Source organism: Daktulosphaira vitifoliae, unplaced genomic scaffold (assembly GCF_025091365.1).
Source record: "Daktulosphaira vitifoliae isolate Bord-2020 unplaced genomic scaffold, ASM2509136v1 Scaffold_5, whole genome shotgun sequence".
In the NCBI taxonomy this organism is placed as follows: Eukaryota; Metazoa; Arthropoda; class Insecta; order Hemiptera; family Phylloxeridae; genus Daktulosphaira; species Daktulosphaira vitifoliae.
In genome coordinates, this window is record NW_026099576.1 from 7,910,070 (window position 1) to 7,930,445 (window position 20,376).

Below are 20,376 nucleotides of genomic sequence, written 5' to 3' on the forward strand. Positions count from 1 at the left end.
GGGTACGAGGTTCCAACCCGCGTATGGCAATGAATTTTTTGCATTTTTTCTTAATTCTTTTTAAGTTAGTATACATTTTTAACTCGTTTAATTTTTATCTCATTTAGATTCAATAACTTCAATAAAGATCAAGGATCCCATCACTTTAGTCGCCCCTTGCAAGAAGAAATTTCTTATTCCTATTAAAATTATTTTACTATATTTTAAGTTTTAGCTTCGATGCAAAGCTGAGAAGATATTTTTTTGGGACTATCATTTATTTTCTCTGCTCTAACTTGACCTACTTTTTTCAACGATACGTCAAATGACTAAATTCGTATCTAGTTGAATTTATCAATTAAACAGTTAGTTATTACATGTTCTCCATAAAGACAATTAAAATCATTAATTTCTAATGTTTTCAAAATATTTATTAACGAATGAAGTTTGTTGTAAAACAAAAATAAGAAAAGGATAAAATATGATGGAAGGGAATGTTATAGAAGTATCGCAAAATAAGAACTATTCCTTTTCTCGGGGTGTGTTGTTCGAGGGTCACTTGCTATCTTAAATACGTGAACAATAAATTAGAATGTTCTTACCTTAATCATATAATCCTCATTGATACAATAATTTACTCGTGGAACAATAAAGAAAGCATGAATTAGAATAACTAATTTGTATATAATATCTTCGACTATTTTATTATTAAAAACACATGATACAATAATAGTAAAGGAAAAACAAACAAAACCAAAAAAAATACAAAATTGGTTTAAAAGGTGAAAGAGAGCTGGACGATGATCGCGACGTGTTCGTATGTCGGTTAGATCGAAACAGGACGAAGACTATGTGCGCAGGGATATTCTTAATGTATTCCCCGGATCCCCTTCCACAGATGTGTATGATTATCGTTCAGCTCTTATTGGGTTTTACATTTTTATGTTTCTTATGATACCTTATTGATCAGGGTTTTTGTGAGTGTTGTGAAGGAGCGGATGTTTGTGGCGTGATCGTGGGAGTAGTGTTTTAGAGGATAGACGGTGTTTATTGTGTTTTATATGTTATGTGAAAAGATATTGTGTTGTAAAAGAATTTCTATATGTGTTGAGAAGTGAATAAGAAGAAAACAGAAGACTAAATTGTTTATGTGTGTAGGGCCTATTACAACAAGTTTGATATGATAGATTTCAACTATAAATTTAAATCATTTTACTTAGTAATTTAATAATTTTTTACTCTATTTGTGTGTGCTACTACTAGACAATAATATTACAAATTTTTTTGTAACATGTTGCTATATAAATCATTTCTAAAAAAAATGATTGTTTTTTCTCCTGAATTAACAATTGATTTTTACAAATATAATCAAATTTTATAATACGCTCAATTGAGTAACTCTTTTTAACAACTTTGTTTTGATTGGTTCATTTAGTTAAAGTAAATCATTAAAATTAATTAAGTTCTCAATATTTAAATTGTAGAATCTTTTTAAACAACAAAAGTTACTAGAAAATTATTACTATTACTTCTATTTAAGTTATCTATTACCATAAAAATGCAAAAAAATATTGAGCTTTTCTGATAAATTTACAATAAATAGTAATTATAAAACTTTCTGACTGCATATTGATCTTAACGACACAATTTTTAATTGTCATAAAATTTTCTATTTAATGATGTCAATGTCAAACTTGTCAATTGAGCTAAAACTTATGGTAAAATAAATTATTTTTTTTTATTATAAAAATCTACAACAATCAACTTTAAACGATTAAAAAAATAGGTTAAATAAGTCATTTTCCTTATCTTTAACATATTAATAATCAAAATCAGTATTAATTAAAAACAATTTTTTTTGTTCTTAATTATTTTTTTTATATATAAATACTATTTTTTAATAATATTAAAACTTAAAAGTGATAGAAATAGTCTAATTGCACATTTGAAAACATTGCGAAATGTTGATTTAGAATATTATATTTTTGTTTATGATGAAAGTTCCTTGTAGTCCAGTGTATAAAACTTATAACTTTGATAACTGTTATAACTTTATCACAAATGACCAAATCAGTATAATTATTTTTTATTTAGATGTATGTCTTTACCTATCATTTGGTTTTTTTTTATAAATCTATCACTTTACCTGCCTACAAGAGGGATTTAAAATGATAACTTTTTTTTTTTTTTTAGTTAAAGTTGTAACGTGACAAAATGTGAATTTTATGATATAGATAGATTACTGTTTTGCTTTGCTAATGGGCGCGCGTACGTTATATCCGGCCGTGTAATCAGAAAACTGTACTGTTGCTGTCAAGGTGAACGCTATACACACAATATTCTTTATCAGTTTAATNACAAGGCGAACGCTATACACACAATATTCTTTATCAGTTTAATAATCGTTCCTATATGACACATACACTGGCCACCACTGTCAATACCTGTATAATTTTAATATTGTTCATATTTTTATCTGTTTTATATTTTGTAAGTTGTTAAGCCGATACCCTCTTCCAAACGTAATCGTCGTCGTCGTTATGTCTCGGCCGGTGTGTAAGAAAAATTTTTGCTCTCTTCCCTTTGAACCACCGTCATGGTAAATTTTGCTGTGTGCGTGCAGCCAATAATAGTTTTTTTTCGTGTTCGTCGTGTAAAAATCATGTACTGATTTAACCAGGCGTCGGCCATTTCCGGGGCCGAGATCCCCATCTTAGGATGAGTTCCATCCGGGACTGGGTATCGTATATTGTTTTTTTCTGTTGTAAATTTATTTTGTTATGAACTATATATGGACTTTAGCATTGCTGTTTATAAGGTTATTGGTCAGTGGTGTGTCATGTATATTTAATACATATATATATATATATATTATTCCCGCAGTGCCCAAGTACGGTCCGGCCGGCCAGATTACAGAAATTATCCGCCGCGCCCGGAGTACACGGATTTGTTCCGATGTGGAAGACACTTCATGTGTAATATTTAAAAGTTGTAAAATTTTTTTAAATTTTTTTTGTCTTAATAATTGTTTTTTTTTCTCTTTTGTCCATTTATTTGCAGAGTGGTTTTTGCCTTCGGGTTTTGTCCACTATTAACTTAATTGTAATAATTTAATAAAATCCCCTTAATTTTCTTAATCAACAAAAATCTTTTTATTGCGTGAATATCTTCAATATTCACGTGTATCTTATTTTTTTTTTCCTTTAAATAATTCTCTCTAGTTTTAAGGTAACGGTCTTCGACATACTAAAGTATGTCCACCACTGGTGACATCAAATAAACCTATTTGTTATATTTACAAGGTATCAGCGTATTATAGTCTACAACAACACTTTATATTTTAGTATATGTATATATAATTTTTTTTTCTTAAATCCACTTATGTTCCGGGTATTGTTCTTTTTATGATCAAGACCCTCGCCTAAGTGGTTGGCGACCCGATTTCCTTTTGCAAGGGAGCCATGAGGGTGGCGACTTCACAATCCGTTGCGTGGCCCAAGTCGTCACCTCTCAAATCATTAAAATTAATTCAGTACTAGATATTTCAATTGTAGAATATTTTTGAATAACAAAAATTATTAAAAAATATTTTACTTACAAAAAAAATTTTCGTAGAAAAGTGATTTAAAAGACAATTCTAAACAAAAAATATATCTTATATTTTTTCATTTAAACAAATATTTTTCGAGTTACATTACATTTAATATGAGTACTAAAATTTTTTCATTTTACGGTTACTTTTAATCATGTTATACTTACATTAGACACAATGTTATAAATGCATATGTGTGTATGTGTGAGTTTATTTATTTATTGTATCATTAAAGTGTAGTGTATATTAATATACAAACGATAGAGTAGGTAATTGATTTGACGCTATATTGTTTAAACCCAACTAAACGCTAAATTGTACATTCCCAAACAACAATCATATTATGTCAATTACCACCGGAATTTTTGGTAATCTTTTTCTTTTTCTTTGCCTTAATCCCAACTACTTGGGGTCGGCCACCTTTATCCTAAGCTTCCACTTGACACGATCTCCCACATCTTCTACGCTCACATCAGCTGTCCTCATGTCGCATTCAATAACATCCCTCAATCTCCTTTTTGGTCTTCCTCTACCTCTTCTTCCTTCAACATTCATTTCTATAACTGTTCTTACAGCTTCCCATTCTTCTCTCCTCATAACATGACTAAACAATCTAAGTCTATTTTCTGTCATCTTATCCACGATTGACGCAACACCTATACTTCCTCNCATTGACACTACATCTATACTCACTCTTATATACTCGTTCCTTATTTTATCCTCTCTAGTCTTCCACTCATCCAACTAAGCATTCTCATCTCTATTACACTTATTCTCTGCTCTACTTTCTTATCAACAGCCCAACACTATGAACCATATATCATAGCCTCACAATTTCATACTAAATTTAAAAACTATAATTAGTATTTATTTATATATTATATTTTAAAATCAAAGAACTACTAATCAGGATATAATTAAAGAAATAAGAGTTCATGTTGCTTTTANAGTTGATGTTGCTTTTAGAATATTCCACCAATTTCTCTAAAGGAAACACTATCTACAGATTTGCATCGAAACGTTTCTTATGATAGTGATTTTAATCACTGTTTAGTTCTATAGTTGTCCAATCTATGCCTCGTCCACACTGTGCCTCGACCCCACTGTGCTACCGTTTTTTAATTAGATTATGTCCTATTTTATAAGCTAATTAAACATGTGTGTTGTCGTTATAAAAAAATACGCAAGGAATGATTCTAAAAAGTAATTATTAGCTGATTAATAATGAAATATACATAACTAAAAAGAAGGAAAATTTAACTCCTCAATATTGTGTTTATTTCGAAAGTAATCAAGTATTTTATGATAAATCGATCTTTCTGTATATTTATTGAATATACAACCCTTTACTATAAAATATTTTAGGGTTTTTTCCAACCTGTATATAAGCATTAAGCTAAATTAATATTAAGTAAATTTCAAAAATTACTCATAAAGAATATAATCAACTAAATATATAGGAGTATAATATGTCTGAGTTCCATTATCATAAACTTCATTGTCATCACTATTCATTTCATTTTTTTCATCATTTGAGCTGTGACTGTAATGCTTTTCTATATTACTAGTATTAACACTAGGAAAATAAAGTGGTCTATATATGTCTTCATGATTTCCCAATTGTTCTAAAAACAAAATTTTCAATTATAATACTCATACATAAAAATACATATATTTTTATTGTACATAGCTTGATAATTAACAAAAAATAACAGTAGCGTTATTAACGAGTACTATAACTCCGCCTTAGGTAAACTATTAATATTTTATAACTTTGGTGCTATTACAAGTATTTCCTCATAATTTTCATATAAAATATACTTTTAATTATATAAATTATATATTAATAACAGTGACGTTAAAATGGAGAACTCTTCGTTTAACTATTATTACTAATATTATATAACTTTGGCTCTCTTATGAGTATGGATTAAGCAAAAAATATGAAAAATGGTCCATGGCACTTCGCCTGTCATGATTTAACACAAGTTAGAAGTTTTTAGACCTTACTAAACATTTTTAAAAATTAGGATGAAAAAAAATATTTATACATATGTAAGTGGTCCCTTTAAAACACTTTCTAAACATAGAGTTTTCACTGAAATTTCATAATCCGTATACCAAAAGAATTCTTATCACCTTATATACTCGAGGTAACCAGTAATTTTTCTATTATAATTTATTAGAATCTATGTTTTTGAAAGAGTCATAGTGTTATAATAAAAGTGACAAATTTTTAAAAAAACTTCGCTATTTAATGTCAAATAATTAAGAAAAAAATTATATTGGAGAAATTTTTTCTTCATAAAGTAATAATAAACAGCATTAATTTGATATCGGTTAGAAGTTGTCAGACTATTCGGAAAATTTACAGAAATCAATAAACAATTTCTATACGAGCATAAGTAGCCTCTTTCAAGATCTTCCTGTACTCTTTTTGATTTTTTGAAAAATCATGACAAAAAAAGTTTTATTGACACTAGTATACTCTATTAAAATATAATTTAATTTAGTTTAAAAAAAAACAATTTTAAAATGTAAAGTTTTTCTAAATTTTACAAAATTAGTGGTATTTTTCAAATTTTTAATGCGAATGTGTCCATATGTATTGAAATCCGATTCTTTAGATATATTGATAGTTAAAATTGGTCCAGTAAAAGCTAAGAATTTTTGTGGACAAACATAAAAATAAAAACACATATTGAAACACAAAAAACAAAAATATTCTGGTCTTCTCATCTAACCTAAAAAAATAATGTATATTCCCTTTTACTTTTTAAATTTTTCTCTCAAATCTAACTTAGGAAATAATTTTTTTTTTACATTAAACTTATCATTTAAAGTGGTTTATAAAAAAAAAAATTATTTTAATCTTTACATAACCTCACTTTATATTTCCACTATATGCATTTAAAATACTATAACGGATAATCGTATGAACCCACTGGATAAAAATAAAATCTAGACAGTATTAATTTATAAACACATTGCTAAAATTTTTTCTACACTTCTATTTGATAAAAAGAAAAAATATCCGTTAAGTGTTTTTGAACTCACCAACTGGAAAATTTTCCTTGAAAATGAATTTATATATATGCTTATATGACTTTCCTGTAGGAATATATTTATTTGCAGTTTCAAAACAATGTTGATGTTTTTGCAATTCTGAAACCAACGATGCAGTTTTATTTACTTCCTCGTTAGCTAAATCATAAATGTGATTAATATTATCTTCTGTGACATTTTCATAATTAAACTGGCCAATACTCCAATATAAACAATTTTTTCTCATGTATTCATAGACATTTCTTGAAATTGACTGCGCTTCACTGCTTGTAAATAAATCGTTATGATCTTTAAATGATAAAATAAGTTTGTAGGTCTTATTAAAAATACATGAGATGTAAATTGTAAATTCTTCTTCAAATAAATTCAAACCCATTAAGGATTTCATAATTTCAACAATATGTTGACCCATTTCAATAATTTTATTTTTTATTACTAATTTTAATTCATTATTTTTAAACTTGGGAAGTAAAACAATTTTCCTTACTAATATAAGATAAATACGAATGATTATCATAAATGGACGAACAGTTGCTGTATTTAATAATTTTTTAAATACTTTTACATTTTGTATGTTAAAATCAAACTTGATGAAACGAAACACATCCAATAATGTTATTTGGTAATTATTAGAACTGTTTAATAACAACGGTGCAAATCGAATCAAGTCTAAAACATCAACTAATTGTTTGTCACTGTTATATCTAGCATATTTTTTTGCTTGAGAACCTGATGATAATTCTAGCTCGCATAAATTAGATCGAGTTTCCATTAAATTATAAAATAAGACATTTTTAGGATTAAAATTATTATATGATTGCCTACGAAAAGACAACGCTAAATGTTTTACAATGTCATTGTAACTTTTTAACATTTCATCGTAGTTCATGTCATACCATATTAAATATTCTTTCATAACAATAAATATGTAGTTTTTTAGTTGTTCCAAATCATTAAGTAAGTTATTAGGATTGTAACTATCCGGTATCTTAAAATAGGTGTATGATATGAAATTATTTTTAAACAATACAACTGAACATTGGCTACTAATAAAGTATTCCAATCGTTCAATAATTGATCGATGAATTATTTTATAGCCTTCAAGTAAATTCTGAGAGCTTTCAGATCTACTGAACTCGCCATTTTTATTTTTAGCTATCATGTTTAAGGATCGTGAAACGTTATTTAAGTATAAATTTACTGACATTAAATCTGCTGCTGTATACTGCTCGTCCACATGCCGCAGCGCATCTAACATGATCATTATTATTTCATCGTGAGATTTGATTGCTAATCCATAATTTCTTAGCTCAAGTTCAGTAATTGTATTTTTGAAGTTAAATAAATATTGCTCACCATACTTGAAATAATTAAACATATATTTCGAAAAGTTACAGTGCAAACCTAACAAATCAATTGCTACAATAAAATTTGTATATTTTAAAAAAATTATGTAAAGTCTTAATGCAATCATTTTGAAATTCAATACTACACTGGCATGTTAAATATATATTTTATAACTGAATAGCTATTTTTGTTATATATTTATATTAGATTAAATATATGGAGTAAACTACAGTTGAGTCTAATAATTATTTATACAAAGTAAATAGAATGTTTTCAATTTTTATTTGCCAATATTTTTAAAACTAAAAGAAGTAAGGGGTCAGATTTTATAAACCGATATCCCTACTCTTTTAAAATCTAACAAAATTATTAAAATATTAAATAAAAACTTTGTATTATAAAATACAGTAATTGAGGAGATAGCAACAATCTCCATCCGTTAAATGGGGCATAGAACATAGAAAAATACTCAAGTAATATCAAAAAATATTTTGAAATTATACAGCCGAGAATATTTTTATGTCGGTTTATCAAAAAATTTATTAGAACAATAAAACATTAATCAAGCAAACTAATATTTTGTTCCATAAACATAAATATGATTAATTTCACAATAATAAACGGTAGCACCATAAGGCCAAGTCTTAGTGTAGACGAGGCATAGTTGAAACAAGTATTGATGTTATCTGACATTAATTAAAATTACTATTCTAAACAACACATCAATGCAAATCATGTTCATGATATTCAATGATATTCATTACAATTTTGGCAAGTGTAATATACAGGGTGATTTTTTTATCATAACCCACTCAATTACTTGCAGAATAATAATAATTTAAACATTTTTTTTTATTATTATCTTTAGTTACACATTATTCTTGAATTTTTAACTATGTAATACTTTTTATGTTTATCCCTAGTAGTATCTAAATAGCGGGTTCTGGGGATCAAAGGATGCCGCCATGGTAATTAGTGTCATACGTCATCAAAAAGTAATAAATTACGAGTGTTAATGGGTAATTAAATGGTTAATTAAGGTCAATCGTAGTTGTTAAAGTTGTAAATCAAGTGTGTTATTGTTAAAATTGCGATAATAATGTGGGTTGGCGGAGAGTAGGTGGTCAGCTGACTCGGCGTTACGTCGTTGTCGGTGTGACGTATGCAGCAACGCGTGCCCCTCAATCAGGAGCATCACAGGTGTTACGTAATATAATCGCCCTTAAGGTCATCACGTCACATACAATAATGTTAAAGACTCTGCCCCTGCCTACACCCTCTCACCACGGAATTGTACGTCAAACGGTCGCGCGTTATATTGTGTCATCGCAACCGCCGCCGCCGCCGTCGTCGTCGTCGTCGACGGGGTATAAGCCATAGTCGTGTAATCCATAAAATACACCTCATTCGTCATCGAGATTCCAATGTCTAACAGATGTTTGGAAAGTTTGGTGTCGTGCAGCAGCAACATTGTCTGTTGACTACTAATCGGTTCTCAGTATTTGTTAATCTATTGTGCGTGTAAGATGGATTATTTAAGTAATATATCGAATAAATTGATTTGTCTTGTTGAAAACGAACCGACAGATAGAGTTTTTAAACCATTCAGTAAATTATTGAAAAATTATCGAGATTTACAATATTTTGCGGAACGTCTAGGAGATAAAGTCAACGGTACCGGTGGAGACTTTTTACACTACAAGGGTTGTGAATTATTGAATGTGGGAAAAAATTCGGACAATCCTGAATGTGCATGCTCAGTTGTGAAGCGAATATATTACGAACTTTTGGATTCAATTGAAACAATTGAAAAAACGGTGAATGCGAATCGCAGCGATAGTAACGCCTATTGGACCTTGAGACTTTAATCACAATGGCTACACCAAGGTGTAAATTCAATAAAATCAACGACTTGATCGATTCATCAATATATAGCATTTCACAAATGTCTCGTGTATACATTGGTCTGGATCCTGACGATTCATTTTGGCCAAAAATATCTCGAAAACTATTTTCAATTATCCACACATGAAAGTATGTTAAAAAATATTTGATTTTTTTATCTTAACTCTAATACTTATAAAAATTTCAGCACTTGTATTACTTTTCCGATCTGGTAGAATTGGCTACAAATAGATCATTTTTAGGTATAGATGCTTTCCCGAAAATTGACAAGAAAGACCTCCTATGTGTGAATTTTTCAGTCAAATTCAAGGATAATCGAAATAAAATAACATAAAAAACAACAAGTTAGCAAAATAACTATGTTTTTATTAATAAAAATGATATATTTATACATTTTTTTGTTTCTATACTATACTGTAAATTATACAATAATAAAAATATATTTGTATATACATTAGAGTTTTCGTACTTCACCCGTAAATGCGTTGTATTCCATTTGACAATCGTGAATAATTACACAATACAATGATGTTTTATCGGGAAACTGTTTAGAGCATTCGAAATCCAAACGTAGATCAACCGTTGAAGTCTTGACGGTATCGTTTTGTTTAGAACAATCGATCACAACTATGGGTCCACGTTTTTTGTAATTTATATAATCTAGTAGAGGGTACGGATCTTTACGACCGTAGTACATTGTTTGGAATTGAGTGTACGAGTTGTAGAAGGTTGTATACTTGTTGTTGTCGAAATCGGCGTTTTGGTTCTCGTATGGNATAAAACGTTGTATACTTGTTGTTGTCGAGATCGGCGTTTTGGTTCTCGTATGGGTATTCGTCCGCATTCAGATACGCTTTGACGTTTCTCAATGAACAGTGATCGAAATCTCCAAGAACGTGTTCGTTCTCATTACCCATGGCAATAAGTAGATATCTGGGTTTTTCCACATTCGAATAGGTGCGCACCGACCACGTGTGATGAGTTGTCTGCGGTACCAATGGGTAAACGGCAACATCCCAGTGTTGAAATTCTAACGGGAGCCATTTCTTGCTGCCCAGAATACGCATAAGACCCAGTTCGGTTTTCACGCTGGGTTCAAAGTACTTTACCACCCATTCGATTTTCGATATTTTCACATTGATTTGTTTTATCAATGTTGCAACTTGCGCTTTATCGTCTGTTGTTGTTGTCTGTGGAACAAATGTTACAACAGTGCTATCGGTACTCGATCTATTCAACACGAGTGTCTGAGTACAGTTTATCAGTGTTCGTCGGTATCGTTCGAAAAATCCCATGCACATAGACAATGGACATTGCGCCACAAATTCAGTCCCATCGATGAAATCGTTGTTGTGCAAGATTTGCGCATATTTCCATCCGGCAGGTTGCAATCGTCGAATGTCGTTGGGTGTGAGCGAACAATAACCCTTGATGGTTGTAGCCACTCCGACATATTTTATCTTGTCCACTTCTTTACCATTTACCTCAAATCTGATTTCGTCGAATAAGTGCATGAGAAAATTTTGCCCCATAACCATTTCACCGACTGTTCCATTGGTGGTTTTTCCAGTTTTCCTTCGATTTGCAAATAACTTTCGCACGGTACGGTGAATTTCTCCTTGTTACGTACCTCGATGCGGATTTCATCGTTGTGTTCGTACGAGTTGTTGTAGCTCTGATGTTCTAGATAGTATTCACGTTTTACGCTGTCGTCTTGTTGACATTTTTCCAACACGTGTAAGTACTCGGCCATGATTGACTCGACAACCTAATGATTTTAAAAATTCAATATTTTCCTTTGTGAGTTGTTGCTGCTGCGATAGCGTCACACGATTGTTCCGTTGCTCCGTCGTAGAGTATATGCCATCACCCAAATGATGGTGCACTACACTCTTTGTTGAAACTCAGAGGCATTTAAAGAGTGTCAACACGTTTTTCCAATATAAAGACACTGTCATCGACTGAATAAAGTTCTCGAGCCAGTGCTTCCAAACGATAAATTGTAGCTGAACTGTTGTTGTTGTTGTTGTTATTGTTACTGTTTATTAGCTGACAGCTATTGTCGGATGTTTGAAGGAGCAGTAATAGTTGCACAACTGTGACTAGTATGCACAAAAATAATCCAATATGTGAGGAATCAATTTGTTTTATACGGTCCCATAACGTCATCGTACTTTCATCCATCTTGTTTGATGTGTAGACGTACTGTTAATTTTTCACCTCTTAAGTTGACACGTTGGCCATCTTGATCGAGCAATGTGATTCGAATCGTATTCAATACGTTTGTGTTTAATGGATAGTAAACGACTTATCTGGGACATTCGATAATACAGTAACCCGGTGGTACGTTTGGAAAGAATTCATGCAATGTATGCGATTGACGTCCTTCGTGGTACGAGCCAACAATTATATTGCAGTCAACTCGTATGCATGTCACCTTTGTAATAGATAACGGAAAATCCGACGTGTGTTCCATTTTCGGTGCCAATACACGAGGTCGGAATCCCAGCATTCCACCGATTGATTGCGGCTGTGTAAAATCTATGGCGTGATCGCATTTGATTATACTTCGCATAGTGTTGCGATCGGCTGTAAAAGAAATAACGTTTCGATCACCCAACTCTTTGTCACCGATTTCACTGCTGTTTTCCTTGAGCAAACCAACCGTTGGCAACAATGGATCATCAAAATCTAATTGTTTTTGCATACTGTACTTGTATTCTTCTCCATTGTACTTGTCGGTAATTCGTTTCTGTAAATCGTCAAATTCGTACGATCCCGTCGGTAGTGTTATCACCATAATTGGTTTGTCAACAGTGCCGAAAATAAATTTGTTACAATCCTCATCAATATTCGGTATCGTGTTCCACGTATGCAAGCTCAATAGTCCAATTTTACATTTGTCACCGACATCGATGGGTGGATTGAATGTGCATTGCAATTCAGATCCCACGCCGATTAACGTCACCGTTGTTGCCATGTTGTTGTTGTTGTTCAATTAAAAATTCCAAACACAAGTGACCACAATTTACCTCGTTGAAGTTTTGATATCTACTATAATTGTGCACGATTGCGCATCCTTTAAAGTATCGTTGCAGCTCCAACGGTGGTCGTAAATTACCAAAACTGTCAAAATACGTAATGCGTTTACCACGTTTAATATATGCTACCCAATGAGTGCCAGGGTTAGTGGATAGGTCCAAGTTCACTACAGCCATTTCGATTGTTTTCGGTCCCAACTGAGGTAACTTGTCACGACAGAACACGCCACGAAACACTTTACGATCGAACGCTCGACTACCGAAATTTGCAATTTTAACATCGTACAAGGCACGATCGGGTAGCTTTGAAATTAGTTTCTTGTTTTTTTCTTATGATTTTTTCGAGACGTCTTTTTCTTAGTTTTCGTACTCGCCGTCAATTTGAAACCAGACCCCGATTTGTATGGTTGCAGGTAAAATCCTTTACCTATGCTTATCGCTGTATTGCCTTTACGGTTAATTTCGGTAGCCATCTTGACCACATTTGCAGCACCGCCGGCTAAAGCTCCCAACGCCGACAGTCCGGCAAATNAACGGAACGCCATATGCGCTATTTCAATTTACTTTTAGAGTACAGCGGCGGCTTGGTGGAGGGGTATTTGACACGGCCACGTCGTTGTCACACGTTGACACCCCGCGGTCGTGTCAGCTCCTTCTCAGCCACCGCTTCACTGTAAACCGGACCGTTACACACACGCGTTATCGTCATGGTGTAAAGTCCAACAAATGCCTAGCGTCGAATACCCCGCCGCAATAATACGTCCAGTCAGTCTTCTTCGTGACACCTTTCACACTGTTATACGCCGTCCACCGGATCAACCAAAAACGCCACCGCGTTTCGATTAACTTTTATTTTCTTTTGTCAACGGTTATTTAAAGTAATACTAGTGTTATTATCATTGTTCGCATATTATTTTTGTGTTACAACTCTCTTTTCACTTCTTTTATTAAACGGCTCGACGCCAAGTAAAAACTTCAACCGGTGTTACTTCATTTCTCATCATCTTTTTCCATAACACAACTTAACTTTAACATGAACAACTATGTAATCTGATGAAATTTCAGCTCTGCGATATGTTTTAACACATTTTACAGCATTACGAAATCTTTTCTTAATTAAGATATAATCAATCTGATATCTAATAATGTTATTGTTGTCGCCGTCATCCGGAGCTTTCCAAGTATAAAAACGTCTCTTGGACTGTTTAAGTATAAGTCACAATCATTTCATCATTTTGACAAAACTCAATCAACCTGTCACCTCTTTCATTCTTGTGACCCAATCCAAACGCTTCTGTTCATCCGTCTACTATGATGTTCTCAACTTTTGTATTAAAGTCTCCCAGAATCATAGTTATATCATGTCTTCTCGCTGTTGCTATAAGTGTTTTAATATCTGCATAAAAGTTTTCTATTTCATCTCCTGACTTATCTGCGGTTGGTGCATAAACTTGTATCAGATAATAGTCCTTTTATGACTTACTGGAACCATTTGTCACAATTGAAGCTCCAATTGGAGCTTTCCTCCAGTAAGAACTCGGGGTCCTCAGGTTTGCTAAGTCCGTAACACAATGAGTTCCCCTGAGAGCAAGAAAATCAATACTACTACTTTTACATAATATTCATATTCATAGAGAAACATGATACATTCAATACAAAAATTTAAAAAAATAATTATGAGAAATATTTAACCAAGGCATACTGTTATACCATATTATATTATACACATGTTGTATTGCCCGTCAATGTAAAAATTTATTTAAAAAAAATCTATACTTGACTGTTAAGTATATACCACAATACTTTAACCACAATGTACTGATCTTTTTTATATTAAAATTTTAATACTATTTGTATATTATAATCTTATTATATAATAAATCATTGAAAAACAAGCCAATGCTGGAAAAATTACTTAACGACGTACAATTTTCAATTTTTTTTATTATAACGTTATTTTAGAAAAATTATTCGCAAAGAAGTGGAATTTTTTTTATCACACCGCGAGCGTTTAAACATTTCTATAAAAACCGCTTATGGCCAGCGTTTTTTGATTTAAATTCAGAAATTCTTACCAGACTTGCCCAGAAACATTCCAAAGGCACCCTGAAAATTTCGTTAAAATTTATTAATTTTTGACCAAGTAATGAGCTTCTTTTTTTGTTTCTCGGCTGCCCGAATTTCTTGTGCCACTCTTCTCCATGAAACGATTTTTTTTCCGTTTCGCTCATATATCACTATAATCTTCATGCTACGACAAAGGTGAAAAATCCGAAATAGTACCAAAATTGTACCAAGAAATTGCACAAATAAACCTTTTTCTGACACAGCAGTGTTAACAATTCATTATTTATGCCACTTGCTGCTAAATAAGGCGACAAAATAGAATAAATATAATTAAAATCGAATAGTTTATTAGTATTGATCCATCCCAAAAAGACTGACTGTTATCGATTTAAAATTGCCATTTGATCGGCTTTGGCTCTGTGTTATGTTTGTTGTCTTCTTGTCACTATTTTTCAAAGCTGGAGTAGAGCCTCGGCGAACGGCCAGTTTTTTTCTGCGAAGCATTCAAACCATCAAATGGGTCTCTTTGGAGACCGGGTATCGTTTTCTTTTTTCTTCTTCTTCTTTTTCCTCGCCTTAATCCCAATTACTTGGGGTTGGCTACCCTTATCCTAAACTTCCACTTAATACGATCTCCCACATCACCTACACTCACATCAGCTGTCCTCGTATCACATTCAAAAGCATCTCTTCATCTCTTTTTTGGTCTTCCTCAACCTCTTCCTCCTTCAACATTAATTTCTATACTGTTATACACTTAAACTACCTCTTACATGTTCGTTCCTTATCCTATCTTCTCTAGTTAATCCACTCATTCATCTAAGCACTTTCATTTCTGTTCAACTTTCTTATCAATACTCTGAACCATATATCATAGCTACAGACTTGTAGAATTTACCTATCAGCCTCATTGGAATTCTTTTATTGTATAAGACGCCAGACGCTTCTCTTCACTTCAACCACCCGAACGTAAACCTATGTCTTACATCCTCTTCCTAAATACTTAAAACTTTCCAACTCTCATTGTCCAACAATATCCTCACCTATTGTTACTGATCTCCTCATTTCATGTACCTTGTGTTCTACTTTGTCAAACTCGTACTCTATATACTCTATCTTACTTATACTTATTCTTAAACCCATTTCTTCAAGGGCTGATTCATTTGGAGTTTTCTCTTCTAATAAGATTTTATTTAAAAATTCCTTCAACTACCTTATGCCACATCACCTAATATTTTCCATACATCTACTAGCACTTCATCTGGTCCCACTGCTTTATTCTTTTGCATTGATACCACAGCCTCCAATACCTCTTTCTCACTAATTAAATCTACCAGTCCCTTATTCCACAAGATATCCTTTAATGTCTCTTTTTGGTACTTTTAATTCAGTAATTTATCAAAATACTCTATCGTCTTTTTTTCACATCATCACTCGAAAGTACCTTATTATCAATACTTTTTATACACCTTATATAATGATAATCTTTAGACCTTTTCTCTATTATTTTTGCAAGTCTATAGATTTCTAATTCGTTTTCATTTGTTCCTAGCCTATAATACAACTCATTATACCTCTTAAACTTCGCCTTACTTACTGCACACTTGGCTTCTTTGCACATGCGTTTATACTCTATCCAATCTTCTCTCCTTTTGCTCTTCTGACATACTTTAAATTGACTTACTTTCTATGTTTTTTTTTTAATGTCTTCATCCCACCACCAGGTGTAGGAAAGGAAGACCGAAATGTCAAGAATGCCGCAAACAACGTTAGTCAAAAATCGAGATGTGGTCAACGACATTAGTCAAAAACTCGAAACGTTCAGCAACGTTAGTCAAAAACCCTGATACGGCAAACAACGTTAGTCAAAAACCAGATGTTATCAATTTTATAAAAGCAGACTGTTATCAAGATAAGCCGCCAGTATAGTTGCAGCCACCGACTAGCAACAATCACTCTGAAGATGGACTCTGCAATGAGTCCGAAACGTCAGAACTCAACTGTAAACATGGATATATCCTCAAGCAATATTACGTGAGTCATATCGCAATATATTTTCAAAAATTAATGAGTCCCAAAAATAAGTTTTTCAAATTTTATAACTAGTATAGCCATATATGTATTTTATTTTGTACCTAAAGAGTAATGAATCAATTTTATATACAAGTTTTGTTTATATACTTCAAAAAATTTACATATAAAAATAATTTAATAAGTCTTACTGTCTGAATAGTTTATTAAAATAATATACAGAGTGGAACATATCTAACACTTATTACGTTATAAAGGGCTTTAAACGTTTTTACGTTTAAAGTAAATAACGTAATAAGTGTTTACATCTGTACTTTACATAATATGGACTAACATTTGATACCATAGGAAAATTGTAAAAAAAATCAAAATTTAACAAATTTCAAAATTCTGTATAAACGTTACTACTGAATTAAAATAAGAGTTTTTGGTATCAAATTTTTTCCTTAAAACTTATCTATAAAATGGCTATCTTGAAAACTTAAAAAAAATTTAATTTTTAAAATATTTTTTGTAATTGCGAAAAATAAGATAAAACATATTTTAAATATAGTTCTATATTTTAAAAATTGATAAAAAAATAAAAATAAAATGTTATGTAGATCAAAAGTTATATAAGTTGTCAGTTAGATCTGTTCCACTATATATATTCATATTTCAATATGAAAAATACCTAATAATAAATCGTAACATGTATGCTGTGACCCGTTGTAGCCATTCTACTTGTGAAAACCGTTTGAGAATCGTATCGTCTGTCACTTCAGTGCTGATCAAACTGACTTGTTGTATACGCCGTTCGGGAATAGGCTCTTTAACATATGACCCAATGCCTCATACTCCTTCATGAACAGTGTATAGGCCGACTTTGTCTCTGGACAGGATTCTAATCGTTTTTCTAATGCATAGAACTGACGGATTGCCATTGTTTTCGTGTCGCCAAGATTTTTCAAGATTTCGTTGCATAGAGGTAAATTTACTACATACCGTCCGTCTGTATCTCGCCGTGTTGTTTCTCTATAAAATTTGTCACACGCTGTTATTTTTGAGTTTTGTATCGCCATGTCATAGGAACCGCTTGGTAGCTGACAATTGAAAGCTCGACCGAAGGAAGCTCCTCCAGGGCTCAATAGCCTTAGAACCTAAGAGTGTGAACGTCGAATACAACGATTGGTTTTTTTAAATGATGACATTATACCCCTTTTGATCTAACCATTACTCAAACCATTTTTTCAGGATTTATGTATTCTTAATCCCAATTCCATTTATATTATATTCTTTTTTTCTCTCTAGAAGATTCCGAGAAAATTAAAAATTAACAACTATAGTAGTGCCTTATTAGCAGAAAACGACCCTACAACTTAACTATGAGTATGCAGCGCGCGGGTGTAATTAAACCGATTACACACTTTTCTGAAATTAATTAAAAACATAACGAAGGCAGTCGACATTTTACCACGCTTGCGGCAACTTACCTTTATTGACCTGATAACTTAACTCACGCAGTATTGTTGTGGTTACTAAATTAAATACTATTATTATTTTACTTATTATTATTATCTCGGGTTGTGTACACTCGCCGCTGTCGCTCACCTAACTGGATACCACCAACATCTCTAGAGGTCCAGTCAGGTTATATTTAAATAATATTAAATAGAAATAAATGCTTGTTATTGTTGTTACTTGAGAGTCTATATTATTTGGTTACGAAACCGCTAACTGCCCTTTTAGTGGGATATAAATTATATAGGGCCAGTGTTGCACCGTTTAGGTACAGCTTAGCAAACTGTTAGGATCCTAGCGGAAAAGGACGTTGCAGTCGTATAAATTGTAACGTGACAAAAGTATCTATTTATTTTTTGTCTATTTGTATATATATATATATATATATATATATATATTTGTGTTGAGCCGAATGCGGACTGCGACGGCGTTTGTCGGTAAAATTATCATGATAAGGTGTTGTGATTTGTTTATGCACGTGCGAGATAGTCAGCTGTGTACTACTTCAGACCGGTTCATGGACGGCATTTGTGTGTACATTCACCCCGCTCCTTTCCCATCTTGAACGTCATTTGCACTGCTCACCGCATACATTGTCGCCTTATTATTTAAATTGTTCTTAGTAATTTCCGGCACTGGGTATTAAGTTTTTTTTTTGACCCCTACTCTAAAGGCTAGCCGTGTTGTCGCCAACGGACCGCCGGGTCAAACGCCAGACGTTTCGTCGAAAATTAGCCATCGTCGAACTGGTACGCTAATTTTCGTCCGTAGCAGTTTTTTTTATTGTTGTATGCGCTACAACTATTTTGTATTATATTTTTTTTTGTCGTGAGTGACCGAGATTTATTTATTATGTAATTATTGTTTATATTGGCGTCAGCTAAACCTGCCTCCATATTTGTTAGTCCTTCGGGGCTGGTAATGTATATTTTTGTTTTAATGTTGTTGAGCCAGAATTTTTTTTAGTGTGCCGTGCCATAAGCACGTGTGGCGAATTTTTTTTATATAGTTTTTCTTATATAGGTGCCCTTATTTTTATTTAGGTCCCTCAACATGGCAGGCGTGTTCCAATACCACCTGTTGTGTAATATATATTTTTTATAGGTTTTATATTATATTTTATTGGGTGATGAACATGTTATTAGTACAATGTGGCGACGTAGTGCAATTTATCCCGGGGTGTCCCAACGTCTTGCAAGCTAAGCCTAACTGCCAAAAACCAGTCGCTTACTTGGGACGTATACCCGCCGTGCTTAGCGGTAATTCCGCGATTAATAGCCGGTGGGTACCCGAAGACGTTCATCGTATTCTCTAATAATAAAAGTGAAGGTGTAACTATATTTTTATTAATATCTGTTTTTTTTCTCTTTCTTTGTTCTCTTTAATTTGTAGACGAGGTTTTTTGACCATTCGGTTTTTTGCCTCGTAGTAACTTAATTTTTTTTGTTTTTTTTTTTTTACTTAATAAAGTCCCCTTAATTTAACTTAACCATCATATTTTTCTTTTTTTTTGCGTGTTCCATCTTCAATGGACTCATGTATTTTTTTTTCCTTTCAAAAATCAACTCGCCTAGTTTATAAGGTACGGGCAACGGCCTTGTATAAGGTCATCCCTGATCGATATGGTTATGTGACAACTGTCACGAGGTTTTGGTGTACATCTACTATCAACGACTCAACGGACATCAACTTTAATATTTATTAATTATATATTTTTTTTAATTATTTTAATATACAAAAGTTAATGCTTTTTAAATCCTACTGTGGTCTGACAATACACTGTCTCGCCCAGTAGGTTGGCGACCCTTTTCTTATCATTTTGTAAAACGCCATGAAAGTTACAAATTT

At 32.3% G+C, this 20,376-nt stretch overlaps 2 protein-coding genes across 2 annotated transcripts in view; one reads left to right on the forward strand and one right to left on the reverse strand.

Annotated features, from left to right (window-relative positions):
- The window catches only part of LOC126907514 (uncharacterized), a 98,912-nt gene that overhangs the window by 56,257 nt on the left and 22,279 nt on the right, over nt 1–20,376 (forward strand). The gene's annotated exons all lie outside the window — the stretch shown is intronic.
- Nucleotides 4,752–8,117, reverse strand: LOC126907517 (uncharacterized). The gene is made up of 2 exons (XM_050688869.1): nt 6,629–8,117; nt 4,752–5,196 (listed from the first exon to the last, which is right to left on the reverse strand). The coding sequence occupies exons 1-2, from the start codon at nt 8,109–8,111 to the stop codon at nt 4,997–4,999; spliced, it is 1,683 nt and encodes a 560-aa protein (XP_050544826.1). The 5' UTR covers nt 8,112–8,117; the 3' UTR covers nt 4,752–4,996.

Bases quoted from the DNA above. Each gene is read 5' to 3' on its own strand.
- LOC126907517 (XM_050688869.1), bottom strand. From the start codon at position 8,111: ATGATTGCATTAAGACTTTACATAATTTTTTTAAAATATACAAATTTT. The intron at 5,197-6,628 runs GTGAGTTCAAAA...TTTTGTTTTTAG, and splicing joins CAAGGAAAATTTTCCAGTTG to AACAATTGGGAAATCATGAA.